Genomic DNA, 13,386 nt, shown 5'->3' on the forward strand with positions numbered 1-13,386 from the left:
TGAGGATGAGAAGGCTGCCGGTCTGACCCAGAGCCAGGACCCAGATCAGAGCCACGGGAGCGCCTACTGCCCTCCGTTCCCGAAATGGCTCAGACTGTAAAGGTGAAATGGGGTCTCGTTATTCCTAACAAGCCCCTTTTCTCACCACACCTGTGTTTATGTGACAGACGCACCTGAGGGTGGGGGGCTGGTGGCTAGGAGACTTCTTCCCACACTCGACCCGGAAGGGGGAAGGGTGACAGGTGGAGTCCATCACCAGCGGTCAGTTCATCCTGACCAGGGAATGGTGAAGCCGCTGCAGAGCTCGGGAAGGTCCAGGAGAGCAATGCCCGGGGGGGGGGGGGGGACACAGGACAGGATGGGAGCTCTGCTTTTCAGTCCCCATCCCGCCATTCCTAAGTGACGTCCTGCCACAAGAAACTGGTGCACTGGGGAAACAACATGCTTCTCTGTGAGTTCTGTGAGCTGTGCTGGCAAATAAGTGGAGCCTGGGGAGGGGAGGGGGCATGGGAACCTGATTCAGGCAGCCAGGTGGTCAGCACAGGTGACCCGGGGACTTGGAGGCTGTTCCGGGCAGGTGGGCTGGGGTGAGGTGTGAGGTAGCGTCAGAAAAGAGCTTGATGGTCAGGAGAACGTGGAGAAAGCAGTTGTTTATTTTAAAGTTACCTAATTTTATGTACGTAAATGTAGAAACCGGAGGACAGACAGACAGCTGCCAGAGGGGTCGGGGTGGGGGGCCTGGGTGGAAAGGGTGAAGAGATGAAGCAAAGAAAAAACATTTCATAGACACAGACAACATTTGTAGGGATTTCGAGAGAGAAAGGGGGTGGGGGGAGGAGGAGTGTAGAGAGGAGTCAGTGGTGATAAAAGAGACTTACTTGATGGGGGCTTGAACACAGAGATATGTTGTAGAATCGTGCACCTGAAACTTACATGATTTTATTAACATCACCTCAATTGATCCAATTGAAAATAAGTGATGCTTTTATGTAAATGTAAAATACTAAGAATCAGCCAAGAGGAGACAGGAAAGGCAACCCCCACGTGACAGTGAATTCTATGTCAGTGGGCAGCATTGCTTCCAGAAGAAGTTACATTTGAACGGGGATGAAGTGAAGGGGACCCCGCAGTGTGTGTGTGTGTGTGTGGTGGTGGTGGTGGGGGTTGCGGAGCTGTCCGGAAGGCAGAGGAAGGGGATGGTGTCACGCCTGAGCTAGGACGTCCCTCTTCTGCCCTTGTACATTGTCGTGCCTGGTCCAGGCCCACGGTGTGACTGGGACTGCAGCCCAGGCCCCCGGCAGGAGGAGACGGTGGCACTTCTCAGTCTCCATTGCCTTGCGAACCAGTCCCTCATGATGAATCTGCTCCAACGTCCTCTGGTGACCCCATCAGTGCACCCAATAAGCCAATCATGGAGACTGGGGAGGTCCCGGTGCTGCTGACAGAGGCTGTGAAGCTTCAATAAACGGTAATGCCAATGCCCCTCGACCTGCCCCCATGGCCCCTAGAGGAAAGAAAAGTTCCCAATCGTTTTTTGTTTGTTTGTGTTTAGGAAGCAAGTATATCATTGGTCACAAAAATAGATGAAACACACCCAAAAAATTTCAACTGAAAACAAAAACTCAGACATATCACTAAGGAATAATGATGCAAAAATCACAGATAAAATAGCAATATGAATTGGCACACAGTTAAAAAAAAATAACCATGACCAATATGCAGAAATGGTACAGGACTAACATCTGTTCACACAATTACCTGCGTTGAGAGGCCACAGGAGAGGATGTCTGATTATCCCCACAGGCAGCCAGGAGGTGTTTGTACAAAAGGCAGTACGCATTCTGGGGTTTTGTATCCTTTAAGAAAATCATAAGAGCTCTCTCTCCTACTCTGGCTTTGCTCTCTCTCCTCCCAAAAAAGAAAGAAAAAAAGAAAACCGTAAGAGGTATATTCTTCCTTGATGACCGAATGAGGTATTATTGGATCCACCAAGTATGAGAACAAACGTCGGAGACTTTTAGGAGCTTAGATTGTACTTTATTGGCCAAGTTTAACCTGCGCAGGGGCAAACTCCCCAGATGTCCTGAGACACCATACTCACAGGGAGATGCAAATGGGAGTCGCCCCTGGCGCTTACAGCCAGGTCCTTATATATCCTAAGTAAGCAAGCATTATACAGAAGCAGATGTGGCAGTTACCTATTCGCTAAGGGGTCCGCACGCAGCATAGCAACAGGGGCTGGGTCTAGCCTATTGGTGAATTTCAAACATAAACTTCTGATAAGGGTCTCTGACCAATGGAATGCAAACGTTTTTCCTCCTTTGTGCTGATCTTCTTTGTTCTCAGCCTCACAGGGGCTCTATCAGCACCTCCCTGTTCTGGCTCCTTCAATAATTACACTCTGGCAGTCTCAGGACCCCTTCCTGAATCTAACAGTATGTGTATGTACAAACAGCAGTTCCTCGACAAATGTCCAAGCACACTTGTGTTACGAGCTCTGGTTCCTGCCTGTGTTAGCTCAGGGTTTGCAATACTTTGCAGTAACGGAGAAAACCTCTCTGGCTCCATACCTGTCGCACTCTGCCCTAGGCTGGCCCCCACCACCAGCGGTGACAGCTGTCTTCACTTGGGTGGAGCTCACAAATGATGTTGCAGTTTTCATCAGATTGAGTGTTAGCCCGGGTGCTGGGAGAGGCCACTAACGCCGGAGAGCACTATCTCCAGAACTGCGTGTGTGCAGATGTGTGGACCGAGCAGTTCTACCTTAGGGCATTTATTGAGTATCTGTGTGAAAAGAAAATGTAGTATGTACCTTTAAAAAATGTAATAGTGAGCCTGACCAGGCAGTGGCGCAGTGGCTAGAGCGTGAGTTTGTGACACTGCGGACCAGGTTCAAGACCCCACGGTCGCTGGCTTGAGCGTGGGATCATAGACTGACTATGGTCACTGGCTTGAACCCAAAGTCTCTGGCTTGAGCAAGGGGTCATTGGCTCAGCTGTAGCCTCCCCCCGCCCCCCGCCCCCCCCCATCGAGGCACATATGAGAAAGCAATCGATGAACTAAGGTGCCTCAAAGAAGAATTGATGCTTCTCATCTCTCTCCCCTCCTGTCTGTCTATCCCTGTCTGCCCACCCTCATCCCCTTCTCTCTCTTGCTAAAAAGTCAATAAATAAGGTAATAGCAAAAAACAATGGAGCCAAATTCTGCACGTCTGACGTCTGACACTAACTGGAGCCGTGTGTGGCTGTTCTCACCAGGTGTGTCTTGTTTGAGTGTGGAGCTCAGAGACGGCAGCGTGCCGACGTTGTGCACAGTCCCCGGGGGGCTGGTGTATGGACGGCCCAGCCTGCGCAGGCTGGGCCGTGTCTCATGTCCCTCTTCCTTGTCAACATCACGTGGTGCTGGAGAGCGAGCGGCAGCCCATTTCTCTGATAATTAACCCCCAGGAGAAGCAGGTGTGGCTCTGAGCTACTCTGAGGACACACCTGAGTTTCAAACCCAGGAAGAAGTAGCTTGAAAGGGAAAACTTTGTAAATATGATACTAGAGAAAGAAAAACATTATACGTGATGTATATAAAAAGAATTTTAGCTACTTTGTCAACAGAAGTCCTGAAAACTTCTAATCTTAACCTGCACGTGGTCTGAGCGCCCACAGGAACCATGTCATGTCGCCAGCTCGCCACTAGGGCGCAGCAGAGGCCGGGCACGTGGCCCCTGGTCCGCGGTCACCTGTCCGGCCGGTGGTACTGCGGGCTCCTGGACTGGCTGCTTCCCACACACCTATCCACGATGACATCCACGGTGATTGTGGCGCCACTGCAAGATTAACCATCACACTAAACCAGTGTAAGCCCAAATCTGCTAATGCTCTCGTTTTTGTTTTTTTTTAATTGGAGATGATAATGGATTTTTTAAAAAAAATTATTGGTTTTAGAAAGAGGAAGAGAGAGAGAAACAGGAACATCAAGCCGTTCCTCTCCGTCCCCTGACCAGGGTTCAAACCAGCCTCCTCTAGCTCTGCGAGCTGATGCTCTGACCGACGACCCGGTCAGGACGACCGTGGTCCTTTCCACACTTAGCTGCGAGTTACTGGGAGCTGCTTCCAGGCCAGGACAGCTCGGAGCACCTTGCTGGTGCGGATGTCCCCTCCATATTCCCGCTCGGGTGAGCGTGTCCTTCCCGCCTCGCAGGTGCGTGAAGTGAGGTGCAGAGCGCCACAGTGACCACTCGGCCCAGAGCAGGGGCGGCTGGCTCCGCCCTGCTGGGAACACGTGTGACCAGTGGAGCCCAGTGACCCCGGGTGAGCTGCATCGGCTGGTAGGTCGGTTCTGTGCACTCCCATCCAACACGGCACTCACACGCCTTTATATCCCACAATTACTGCACGCCCAGCACGCAGCAGGTCCTCAGTAGGTCCTGTTCTAATAATTGAAGTCTGTTAGTTTGCAGATGGCTGCTGGGGCCGGGGGACAGCCCTGGACTCTGCTCGTGCTGACGAGACCTGAACCAGGCGGGCAGAGGCGAAGTAAACAAGCCTCTAAATTGCTTCTTTCTTAAATTTATTTTACTTGTTTCTTTTTTATTAAGTGAGAAGCGGGGAGGCAGAGAGACAGACTCTCAGATGCGCCTGACCAGGATCCACCCGGCAAGCCCCAGAAATTACTTCTTTCTTTCTTTTCTTTTCTTTTCTTTTTTTTTAGGAATTACCTCTTAAGACAGGTGAGAATGTGAGAATGGGGGGGGGGCGCTTAGAGCTGTGGACAGGGGGCCTCATCTCAGAAGCACAGACACATGAGAGTTGCCTGGGAATTATCAACACTCTAACACGTATTCACGGAAAGAAGAGTTTAATGTGTTTCTTTTTCTCTGTGTGATGTTTTGATATTGTGATTTTTAATAAGAAATAGATATAGGCCCTGGCCAGTTGGTTCAGTGGTAGAGCGTTGGCCTGGTGTGCGGAAGTCCCGGGTTCGATTCCCTGCCAGGGCACACAGGAGAAGCACCCATCTGCTTCTCCACCCCTCCCGCTCTCCTTCCTCTCTGTCTCTCTCTTCCCCTCCCACAGCCGAGGCTCCATTGGAGCAGAGATGGCCCGGGCGCTGGGGATGGCTTCGTGGCCTCTGCCTCAGGCGCTAGAGTGGCTCTGGTCGCAACAGAGCATCACCCCGAGATGGGCAGAGCATCACCCCCTGGTGGGCGTGCCGGGTGGATCTCGGTCGGGGGCATGCGGGAGTCTGTCTGACTGCCTCCCTGTTTCCAGCTTCAGAAAAATACAAAAAAAAAAAAAAAGAAATATATTTGGGCTTCATCCTGTTTCTGGCACTGAGCCCCAAAAACCATGGGAACTGCCTAAGTGATCAAGGTGTTTCTAGTTGCGTTAATGAGGTGACTTTGGGACTCTGCCCCTGACCCCAGGATGAGGCTGATGTCTGTAGACCCAGCCAGTGAACGGAGGGTTTGAACCTCCAACCTCCAACCTCCGACCTCCAACCTGCAGGAGGTACCAGGTGCTGGAAGTTGAACCCATTATCAGTGGTCAGTGAGTTCATCCATCATGCCTCTCTGATGAGGCCGCCATAAACCCAAGGAGTCAGAGCTTCTGGGGTGGACACGGGTGGTTCAGGGAGAATGGCGTGACCAGAGAGGGCACAGAAGCTCAGGGCCCCTTTCCACACGCCCTGTCCTGGGCATCTTCCTCTCCTCTCCATCAGGCTGTTCCCGAGTGACATCCCTTCACAACAAACTGATGAGCGAGTCACGTGGTCCTGAGTCCCGTGAGCCCCTGCAGCAACTAATCTAACCTGGGGAGGGCTCGGGCAGGAGCCCAGGTAGCCACCTGGCCTGGTGATGGGCGTCTGAGGCACACGTGTGGGAACTGAGCCATGGCGGCAGACGCTGCGTCCTGGTGGAGGGTGTCGGATGGACTGTGCTAACATGTGGGCCTCGCTGGTGGAGAGGTGCCCGCGGGGACCCCAGTGTGCAAGTGTGCAGAGCAGCAGGTTCAGGGAGAAGGAGTAAGGACTGCACAGCCACCAAGTGTGGACCAGGAGGGCGCGCTGCCCTGAAGGGAATTAACTGACATTTTGGGGTGAGATGGAATTGGAAAGGTCCCTGCAGAGCAAATGGAACCCTACAGCCAACGGTGATGGTAAATGGGACATGTTTTCAGATGTTAGCGGTAACAGCCCATGAAGGGTCTACTGCCCGGGGCTTCCAACGCTGCCTCCTCCTTCCCTGTCCTCTGTCCCCCCCTGTTCCCCCCCTTGTCCTCCCCTCCCTTCAGCACTGCCCCGGTTAATTCCTCTCTGGTGATAGTATGTTCATTTCGTTCATTCGTTTGCAGCAGGGACGGTGACCTGGGGTGGGACGTCTCACAGGTGACGCGAGGAGAGAGACCAGGCGGGGGTCCCTGACAGGTAGGCTGAGTCCTTTCGGTCTCTGTATGGCAAACAGAGACAGTTATGCTTACAACAAACACCCATCGCTGTGGACGCAAGCTCATGGTCCCCAAAGTCATGTACTGAAACCCAGTCCTGAGGGGACGGACGGTCCAGCAGGTGGTGCTTGGGGAGGTGATGCGCTGAGGGTGGGATTCCTGTCCACCCTGTAGCACCCAGACCTCAGACCCGTGGCCTCCAGAACCATGAGAAATGTGCTGCTGGCATCTATAAGGTGCCCTGACATTGCGGTGGGCGCCGCGACGACCACCCCCAGGGATGGGGACCCCCGCACCAGTAAGTTGCTGGTTTGGGGGAAATCTGTGGAGAAATCTCCAAGGACTTGAGCTAAAGTGGCCATGTGTGTACAAACAGATTTGAGTGTTTTTATCTTAAAGCATTGTTGAATTCAGATAAAAGGAAAAGATGTGTTTCATCAGATTAATGAATTTAGCTGCTTGATTTGGAAACAACTATTTATATGGCAGGTAACAAAACAGGTTCTCCACACAGAGAACGGTCAACAAATTCATGTGACATCTGTCTTCAAGGGTGAATGGTTTGACTTGCTTTTTCCCCCTCGGCTCGTCTGGAGGAACATGTAGACCATCAGGGGCCTGCCAGGACCCCCACCTGTGATGCTCGTCAGTGACAATGTGCCTCAACTATTTCTGTGTGGGAGCAAAAATCCTGCTGGTCCCTTCTGTGTGAGGGCCATCGCCACGCTGGGAGCCCCTCGGGGCCTGTGCCTGCTGTGTGGAAGCCAGGCTGGCCATGCTCCGGGGTGACCCTGCCCTGTGTTCAAGGGGCCCGCTCTGCCCTTGGGTACCTCACACCCTCATCGCTGACGGTCAGAAGCTTCTGCCCTCAGCACTCGTTCAGGAGACTTCTTGGGGTGGATGCCACGATTGGTTTCGTCTTGAGCCCAAAGGCTGGTTGGTTCTCTTGAAGTGTCAGCACCAAGAACGCAGAAGGCAGGGCTGCGGCTCCTCTGGTGGTGCCCAGTGGTCAGCCAGGGCTGGGTGTTCAGGGCAGCCGCCGCCAAGCCGCTGGGACCTCTCACACCAGCCAGCAGTACCAGTGAATTTTCTCTCATTTCCGGCCAGCTCCTTATCAACAAACCTGGCATCTGTGATTGGTTTGGGACAGTAACCCGGAAATGGTCTCTTCTTTTGTGTGTAAAGGCCTCTGAAATCTGTCGGAATTCTCAGGGGCTTCGTGCTCTGCCCTGCAGTTTTGCTTGTCTCCCCAGCTGACGACTGTCTCTGTCTGGTATGCTGCTTTCTGGGTGTCTCTCAGGCCCTGGTCCCCAGCACTTAACTCCTAACAGGTGAGTCACTTTCCAATGGGCCTCTGCCTCCCCTGGATGTTGTCTGTTGTGTGGGGCTGTTGCCTAGGAGGAGGCTTGTATTTTCAGTAACTGCAAATTTTGTTTCCTGACTCCATGGGTGGCTTAAAAAAAAAAAAAGGCCATTTTGGATTATATAGAACAAAATCATCTTTAGAGACCCCAGGCTCATGTAACTTCCTACACATGTCTTACTGTGAAACTCAGATGAAGCCTTTTAACGGAAGTCACCCCAGCTCCTTGGATTGGAGCTGACAGCAAGGAGGTGTTTCATGGCTGGACCCCTGTCTGAGGGACCCTTAGCCTGCGGGCTCGCCGCAGTCCTGTGGTTTCAGTCTGTGGGAAATTATCCTGCCCCACGCGGACAAGTCTCTAACAATGGACTTACTACTTTTAACAGGACAGATGTTTGATTGAACTCTATGAGAAGGCTTTTTTTGTTTGTTTTATTTTGCAGGTCAAGAATGGCAGGTGTCAGTCATTTCACAGGGTTTGACTAAATAAAGGGTGGGACTAATAGAATTTAAACAAAGGCAGGAATGCGGTGCTTCTAGAATCTAGATTATGGTTTAAAACCTCCTAGGTTCTAATTTTGAAGCTGGCCCATGTCAATAAACATGACACCCCCCACCCCTATGAGGCTGCCAGTCACTCTTGAGTGTCAGTGTGTCCTGAGACACAGTTGTTTGAGGGACGATGCTCTCAGTTGGCTCAATGCATCCTTTTTCCTCCCAGTTTTAAAATTGGCAACAGGGATATTCTATTTCTTGGGATTTCTTCCTCATAAGATTGGCTATGAGAGCGAATGCCATCAACAAGCTGGTCATTGATCTGGTCTTGAAAATGAGGCAGATTCTTTCCTTTCCTTTCCCACCCACTTCCTTTCTCGTATTAACGCAAATATTAAGGTGATGGTTAATTTTACGTGTTGACTGAACTGGGCCACGGATGCCCAGATATTTGGTCAGGCACCATTCTGGGCGCGTGTGTGTGAACGTGTTTCTGCCTGGGAGTGGTATCTGAATCGGGGGACCAAGGGAAGCAGACTGCCCACCCTGCTGCTGGTGGGCCTTACGCGATAAGTTGAAGGCCTGGAGAGAAGACAAAGTTCCCCCTCCCTGCTGTCAGCAGAAAGTCCACCTGGCCCGACTGCTTGGAGCTGGCACACCGGTTGGTCTTTTCCGGCTCTTAGACTTGAGCTGGAAACATCAGTTCTCCCAAGCCGCCTGTTTGCCAACCACAGGGCTTGCCCCAAACAAGTCGAAGTGGCATATCGATTGTTTTGAATTAAAGTTACCTTAAAAGCGACTGGTGCGGTCAGGGCACTCTGACCCCCCCCCCCCCCCGACTGAGAGCAGGAAAGTGGCCTCTCTACACCAGGTGGGGGCCAGAGACATCCTATCACTGAGACGGCTCAGGGTAGAAGCCTGGATAAGCAAGTCCATCACCTCTTCCCAATGTCCTGCCCACACTGAGACCTAAGTGTCTGTCCTGGCGAGTCCTCACACCTGCCATTTGTCTAGAGCAGTGGTAGTCAACCTGGTCCCTACCGCCCACTAGTGGACGTTCCAGCTTTCATGGTGGGTGGTAGTGGAGTAACTAAAGTATAAATAAAAAGGTAGATTTAACTATAGTAAGTTGTTTTATAAAGATTTATTCTGCCAAACTTAGCGAAAATCTGACATAAAGTACTTGATAAGTAATTGTTATTATATGCTTTAACTTACTGTAACTCTGCTTTATAAATTTTATAAAGTAAAGTTACTTCCCTACTTTATAAATCACCATTACTGTGGAACCAGTGGGCGGTTAGAAAATGTTACTACTAACAGAGATACAGAAGTGGATGGTAGGTATAAAAAGGTTGACTACCCCTGGTCTAGAAGGTACAGGGGCTGCTGGTTCTGGTTGTTTCTGTGGGTCCCGCTCTGTCAGCTCACCTGCCGTTCCTCGGTCTCATGTCAGTTTAATTTGTCGAGGAGCTGAGACCACAGAAGGGTCAAGTTTCCACCCGACAGTGGTCAACACAAAGAGCGAGGCCCGGAGGTGGGTGTGTCCCCCGCTCAACACTGCAGGGGGGGCCGGCAGTCACTGCGGGTCAGGCTCGGTGGCCGCCCGGAGGGTCACTCTGCTACTGAGTGACCGAGGAATGTGTGGGAGGGTTTTGTGCAGAGAAGTGACAGCCTTTAACGTCACCTTAACCAGCTGGTTCTGGCTGCTGCACTGGGAGTGGACAGGAGTGGACACGAGCATGAGGGGATGTGCCCACCCAGCCCCAGGGTGCAGCAGGGGCACTGAGGAGCGGTCACACTGGCTACATACAGTCCAGAGGCAAAGGTGAGAAGTGTTCAGGTGGACAGAGGGATCAGGAAAAGACATCAGAAGCCAGGCACAGGTGTGTGCGGGCTGCTGGGGGGCGTTCCGGGCACTTTGTTTTGAGATGTGCCTGTTGGATCTCCCGTGGGGGCTTTGAGCTAGCAGCCGGCCCCACATGTGTGGAGACTGGGGGAGTGAGGGAGGCTGGAGAGACACAGGACATAAAAGCTGCTGGGACTGGATGAGATGACCCTGGGGGTGTGTGGAGACGTCGGGGTGACGGAGAGGACCGGCGAGAGTGTGAGGAAGTCGGGGTGATGGGGAGTGTGGGGACGGTGGGGAGCCCCTGGGTAAGGGGGGCTCTGGGACAGGGAAGCCCGTGTCCTGAGACCGAGCCAGCGCGCAGCTGTCAGGTGCCACTGAGGAGGCCCTGCAATGCGGGCTAAGGGCTGAGGGCTGAGGCTGGGCATGGACGGTGTGGACGGCGTGGATGGCACAGGCCATGGGGGTTGGTGGGGGGGGGCAGGGCAGAGAAACTGCAGGGGTGAGTCTGAGGGCCCCTTCAGGGGTCTTGAGTGTGGAAAGCATCTGGACAGCAGGCTGAGCTGGGAGGGCCGCCTGGCAACACCTGTGCAGGTGCTGGAGCTGTCTGTCTGTCTGTCCGGCGAGAGGGGGCAGGGCTGGCAGGGTGGAGACAGATGGCTCACCTCTCAGTGACGTCCAAGGAGGTCTTCAGCTGGGTGAGGAGGGGGAGGCGTGGTGGAGAGAGAATGTTCCGGGCAGTGTGGCTCCGGGGAAGCTGGAAGAACCAGCTGAGGGGCTGGCGTGCACTGTGGGGGGGCCTGTGGTCAGGGTTGGGGGGACCCAGTCCCGGTTTCCAGGTGAGCAAGGACGGGCAGACACCAGGGTCACAAGCCCCTCACTGAGTCAGACACTCAGTGGGGTGCAGACCCCCGTCTGCGGTGTGTGGGCCCCGAGTGTGGCTTTCTGGGGACCACCGTGTGGCAGCTCCCAGACCCCTGGTTTCAGGCAGAGTGGGGCCTGGGCTGGATGGAGAGGTGGATGGCCATCTCGGCCACTTGGGGCCCCGAGATGGACGCAGTTACGTGGAAACAGCACTGAACTGTCTCAGCGCAGCTCAGCACTCCAGGATCACGGACATGACCACAGTCAGAGTGATCCCGGCATTTGGCAGGGGGTTTGGAGGTGGCCGAGTGGGGTACGCCCTGAGCGGCTGGACGGCTTGCTCCAAAACCGGGGTGGGGGAGGCCGTGTTAACGGCTTCGCTTTGGCAACAGTTTTGTTCACAGTGAACTAAGGGCTGTCCATGAGAGGTAAGTGGTAGTGACCTAGGGAGAGCAGTGCAGGCTGCCGGCCGGGGCGCACGGCGACCTCACTGAGTACCTGGTCCTGAGAGAGAGACAAAGGCGCTGTCAGCAGAAATCACAGATTTATTAACTCTTAAATATGTCAGTCGTTTACCAGTATGGCAAGAACTATGTAAACTATGTACAGTGTCCCAGGCGAACTGCGTGCTCCTGACACCCGTGAAGCCAGCCGCACAGGGCCGACCGCCTCACGCCCCGTGCGGGACAGATCTCTACGGTGACACTTCCACACCACATGCTACGTTACAAGTGTAAAAAAACCCACTTATACCTATTTTTAAAATACATGTATGCCACGGGTAGCCGTTTCACAAAAAGGTAAAAGAAATTAAAAAGGAAAAATGAGGCCATTACTTCACAGGTCTCATTGGCAGTTAACACGGCTCATACATTTACTGTGTACATTTAGTTTAAATATATATGTTGTTTTAATTCATGTGATAATGATCAGAAAAGCTTCAATCCGCCTACATATCCACTAGCAACAACATCTAGGGGAGGGGTGTGCACAGGGAGGGACGAGGGGAGCTCTGTGTCTGCTCCGGCCTCCAGCACAGGCTTTGGGGACGCGTCACCATGGCAGCGACAGGGAGGGCCCGACCCCGAGGGAGGGCAGTGAGACCAGCACGCCGCATGGCCTGCGTGCTCACAGGGACGCATCACTCTGATGGGAAGGATCTGAAAAGCGCAGTTTGATGCTCAAGTTCAAAACACGCGAGGATGGAGAACGCGTGTGGCCTCTGCTTGCTGAAGGGCGTGTGCGGTACTCTGTCTGGCGCCTCTGTGCCGACCTGGCCACGGGGCTGCAGTTGGGGGCCACAGCCGGGGTAATGCAGCCGGGGTCCCGCAGTCAGAAGCCCACAGCCGGTGTCACGCAGTCGGGGGCCCGCAGCTCGACATGCACTTCACACCCCTGACAGGGCCTTTGCGGCCCCGAGGTGATCAGAGCTGCAGGCCGGCAGCTCTGTGTCACCTGCGTTGTGCAAACCTCACTCTTCTCACACACGACCAGACAGAATGAAGAAGCAGAGTGGAGAACAGGAAGAAGTGGGTCAAATGAAGAGAACAGATTTGAGAAATAAATCAGTCCAGTGACATCCCCAGAGCCGTACGAGTACACGCTCGTTTGAGCACACTTCTGGTGACAGCTGGAGCAGGCGCTGTGCTGTGACGCGAGGTGACACGAGGTGGCGTGAGGGCAGCGCCCCCTCCACGTCCTCGAGGCTGCCCTCACGCCACCCGCCCCTCGTTGCACCGAGCAGCATTTCAGGTAGAACCACCATTTCAACTAGGATTACAGCAGGGAAGAGAGCGTGCTGTTTGCTTTGTTAAACAAGCCAGAATAGGTGAAGAGCAGTTTTTTAAAAATTTGCATTTCTCTTACAAACAGTCCTTGGGGACAGAGATGGGAGCCTGTGAGTCTTGGCATAAACGGACAGTGACGAGACGTTGCTGGCGGTGGGCATCGTGAGGCCGACCTGTTGTGTGCGTGATGTCCCGTGGCCGGCCAGCATAAACACGGACAGAAGGGTGACGGGACGCAGTTGGAGGCATGCGGCACGCACTCCAGTGGGCACGAAGGCCAGGTCCATCCGGAGCTCGCAGACGTACTGGGGAGGCTCAGCTGCTGGGAGGAGGGAGGAGACAGGTTAGAAGAGACCCCGGCCGCTCCGCCCATGCAAGGCTGGGCTGCGAGCTCGCAACGCAGCCAGCAGCCGAGGAAGAGGCTGAGCACTGTCTTCAGCTTGCGGTCATTGAAAGATAAAACACAGTGTTAAACGGGGCAGTGTGGAAACAGGACATCCGGGTCAGTACCCGTCAGCACGCCCACGCAGCGCTGAGCTGAAAGAGGGGCCAGGCATCAGTCCTGTCCACTCGAGACACACGCTTGGCGTT

At 53.7% G+C, this 13,386-nt stretch overlaps 1 protein-coding gene across 10 annotated transcripts in view; it reads right to left on the bottom strand.

Annotated features, from left to right (window-relative positions):
- Positions 1-11,535: 11,535 nt before the first annotated feature.
- CAMK2D (calcium/calmodulin dependent protein kinase II delta) overlaps positions 11,536-13,386 on the bottom strand; it is a 132,137-nt gene continuing 130,286 nt past the window's right edge. For 8 of the 10 annotated variants that reach the window (XM_066384041.1, XM_066384067.1, XM_066384093.1 and 5 more), the window contains one exon: positions 11,536-13,117. In XM_066384041.1, coding sequence (XP_066240138.1) covers positions 13,111-13,117 — 7 coding nt within the window. In that variant the 3' untranslated portion in view covers positions 11,536-13,110. The remainder of the gene's footprint in view (positions 13,118-13,386) is intronic. The other 2 variants (XM_066384076.1, XM_066384050.1) reach the window with 1 other exon arrangement.

This window comes from Saccopteryx leptura, chromosome 1, assembly GCF_036850995.1.
Source record: "Saccopteryx leptura isolate mSacLep1 chromosome 1, mSacLep1_pri_phased_curated, whole genome shotgun sequence".
NCBI lineage: Eukaryota > Metazoa > Chordata > Mammalia > Chiroptera > Emballonuridae > Saccopteryx > Saccopteryx leptura.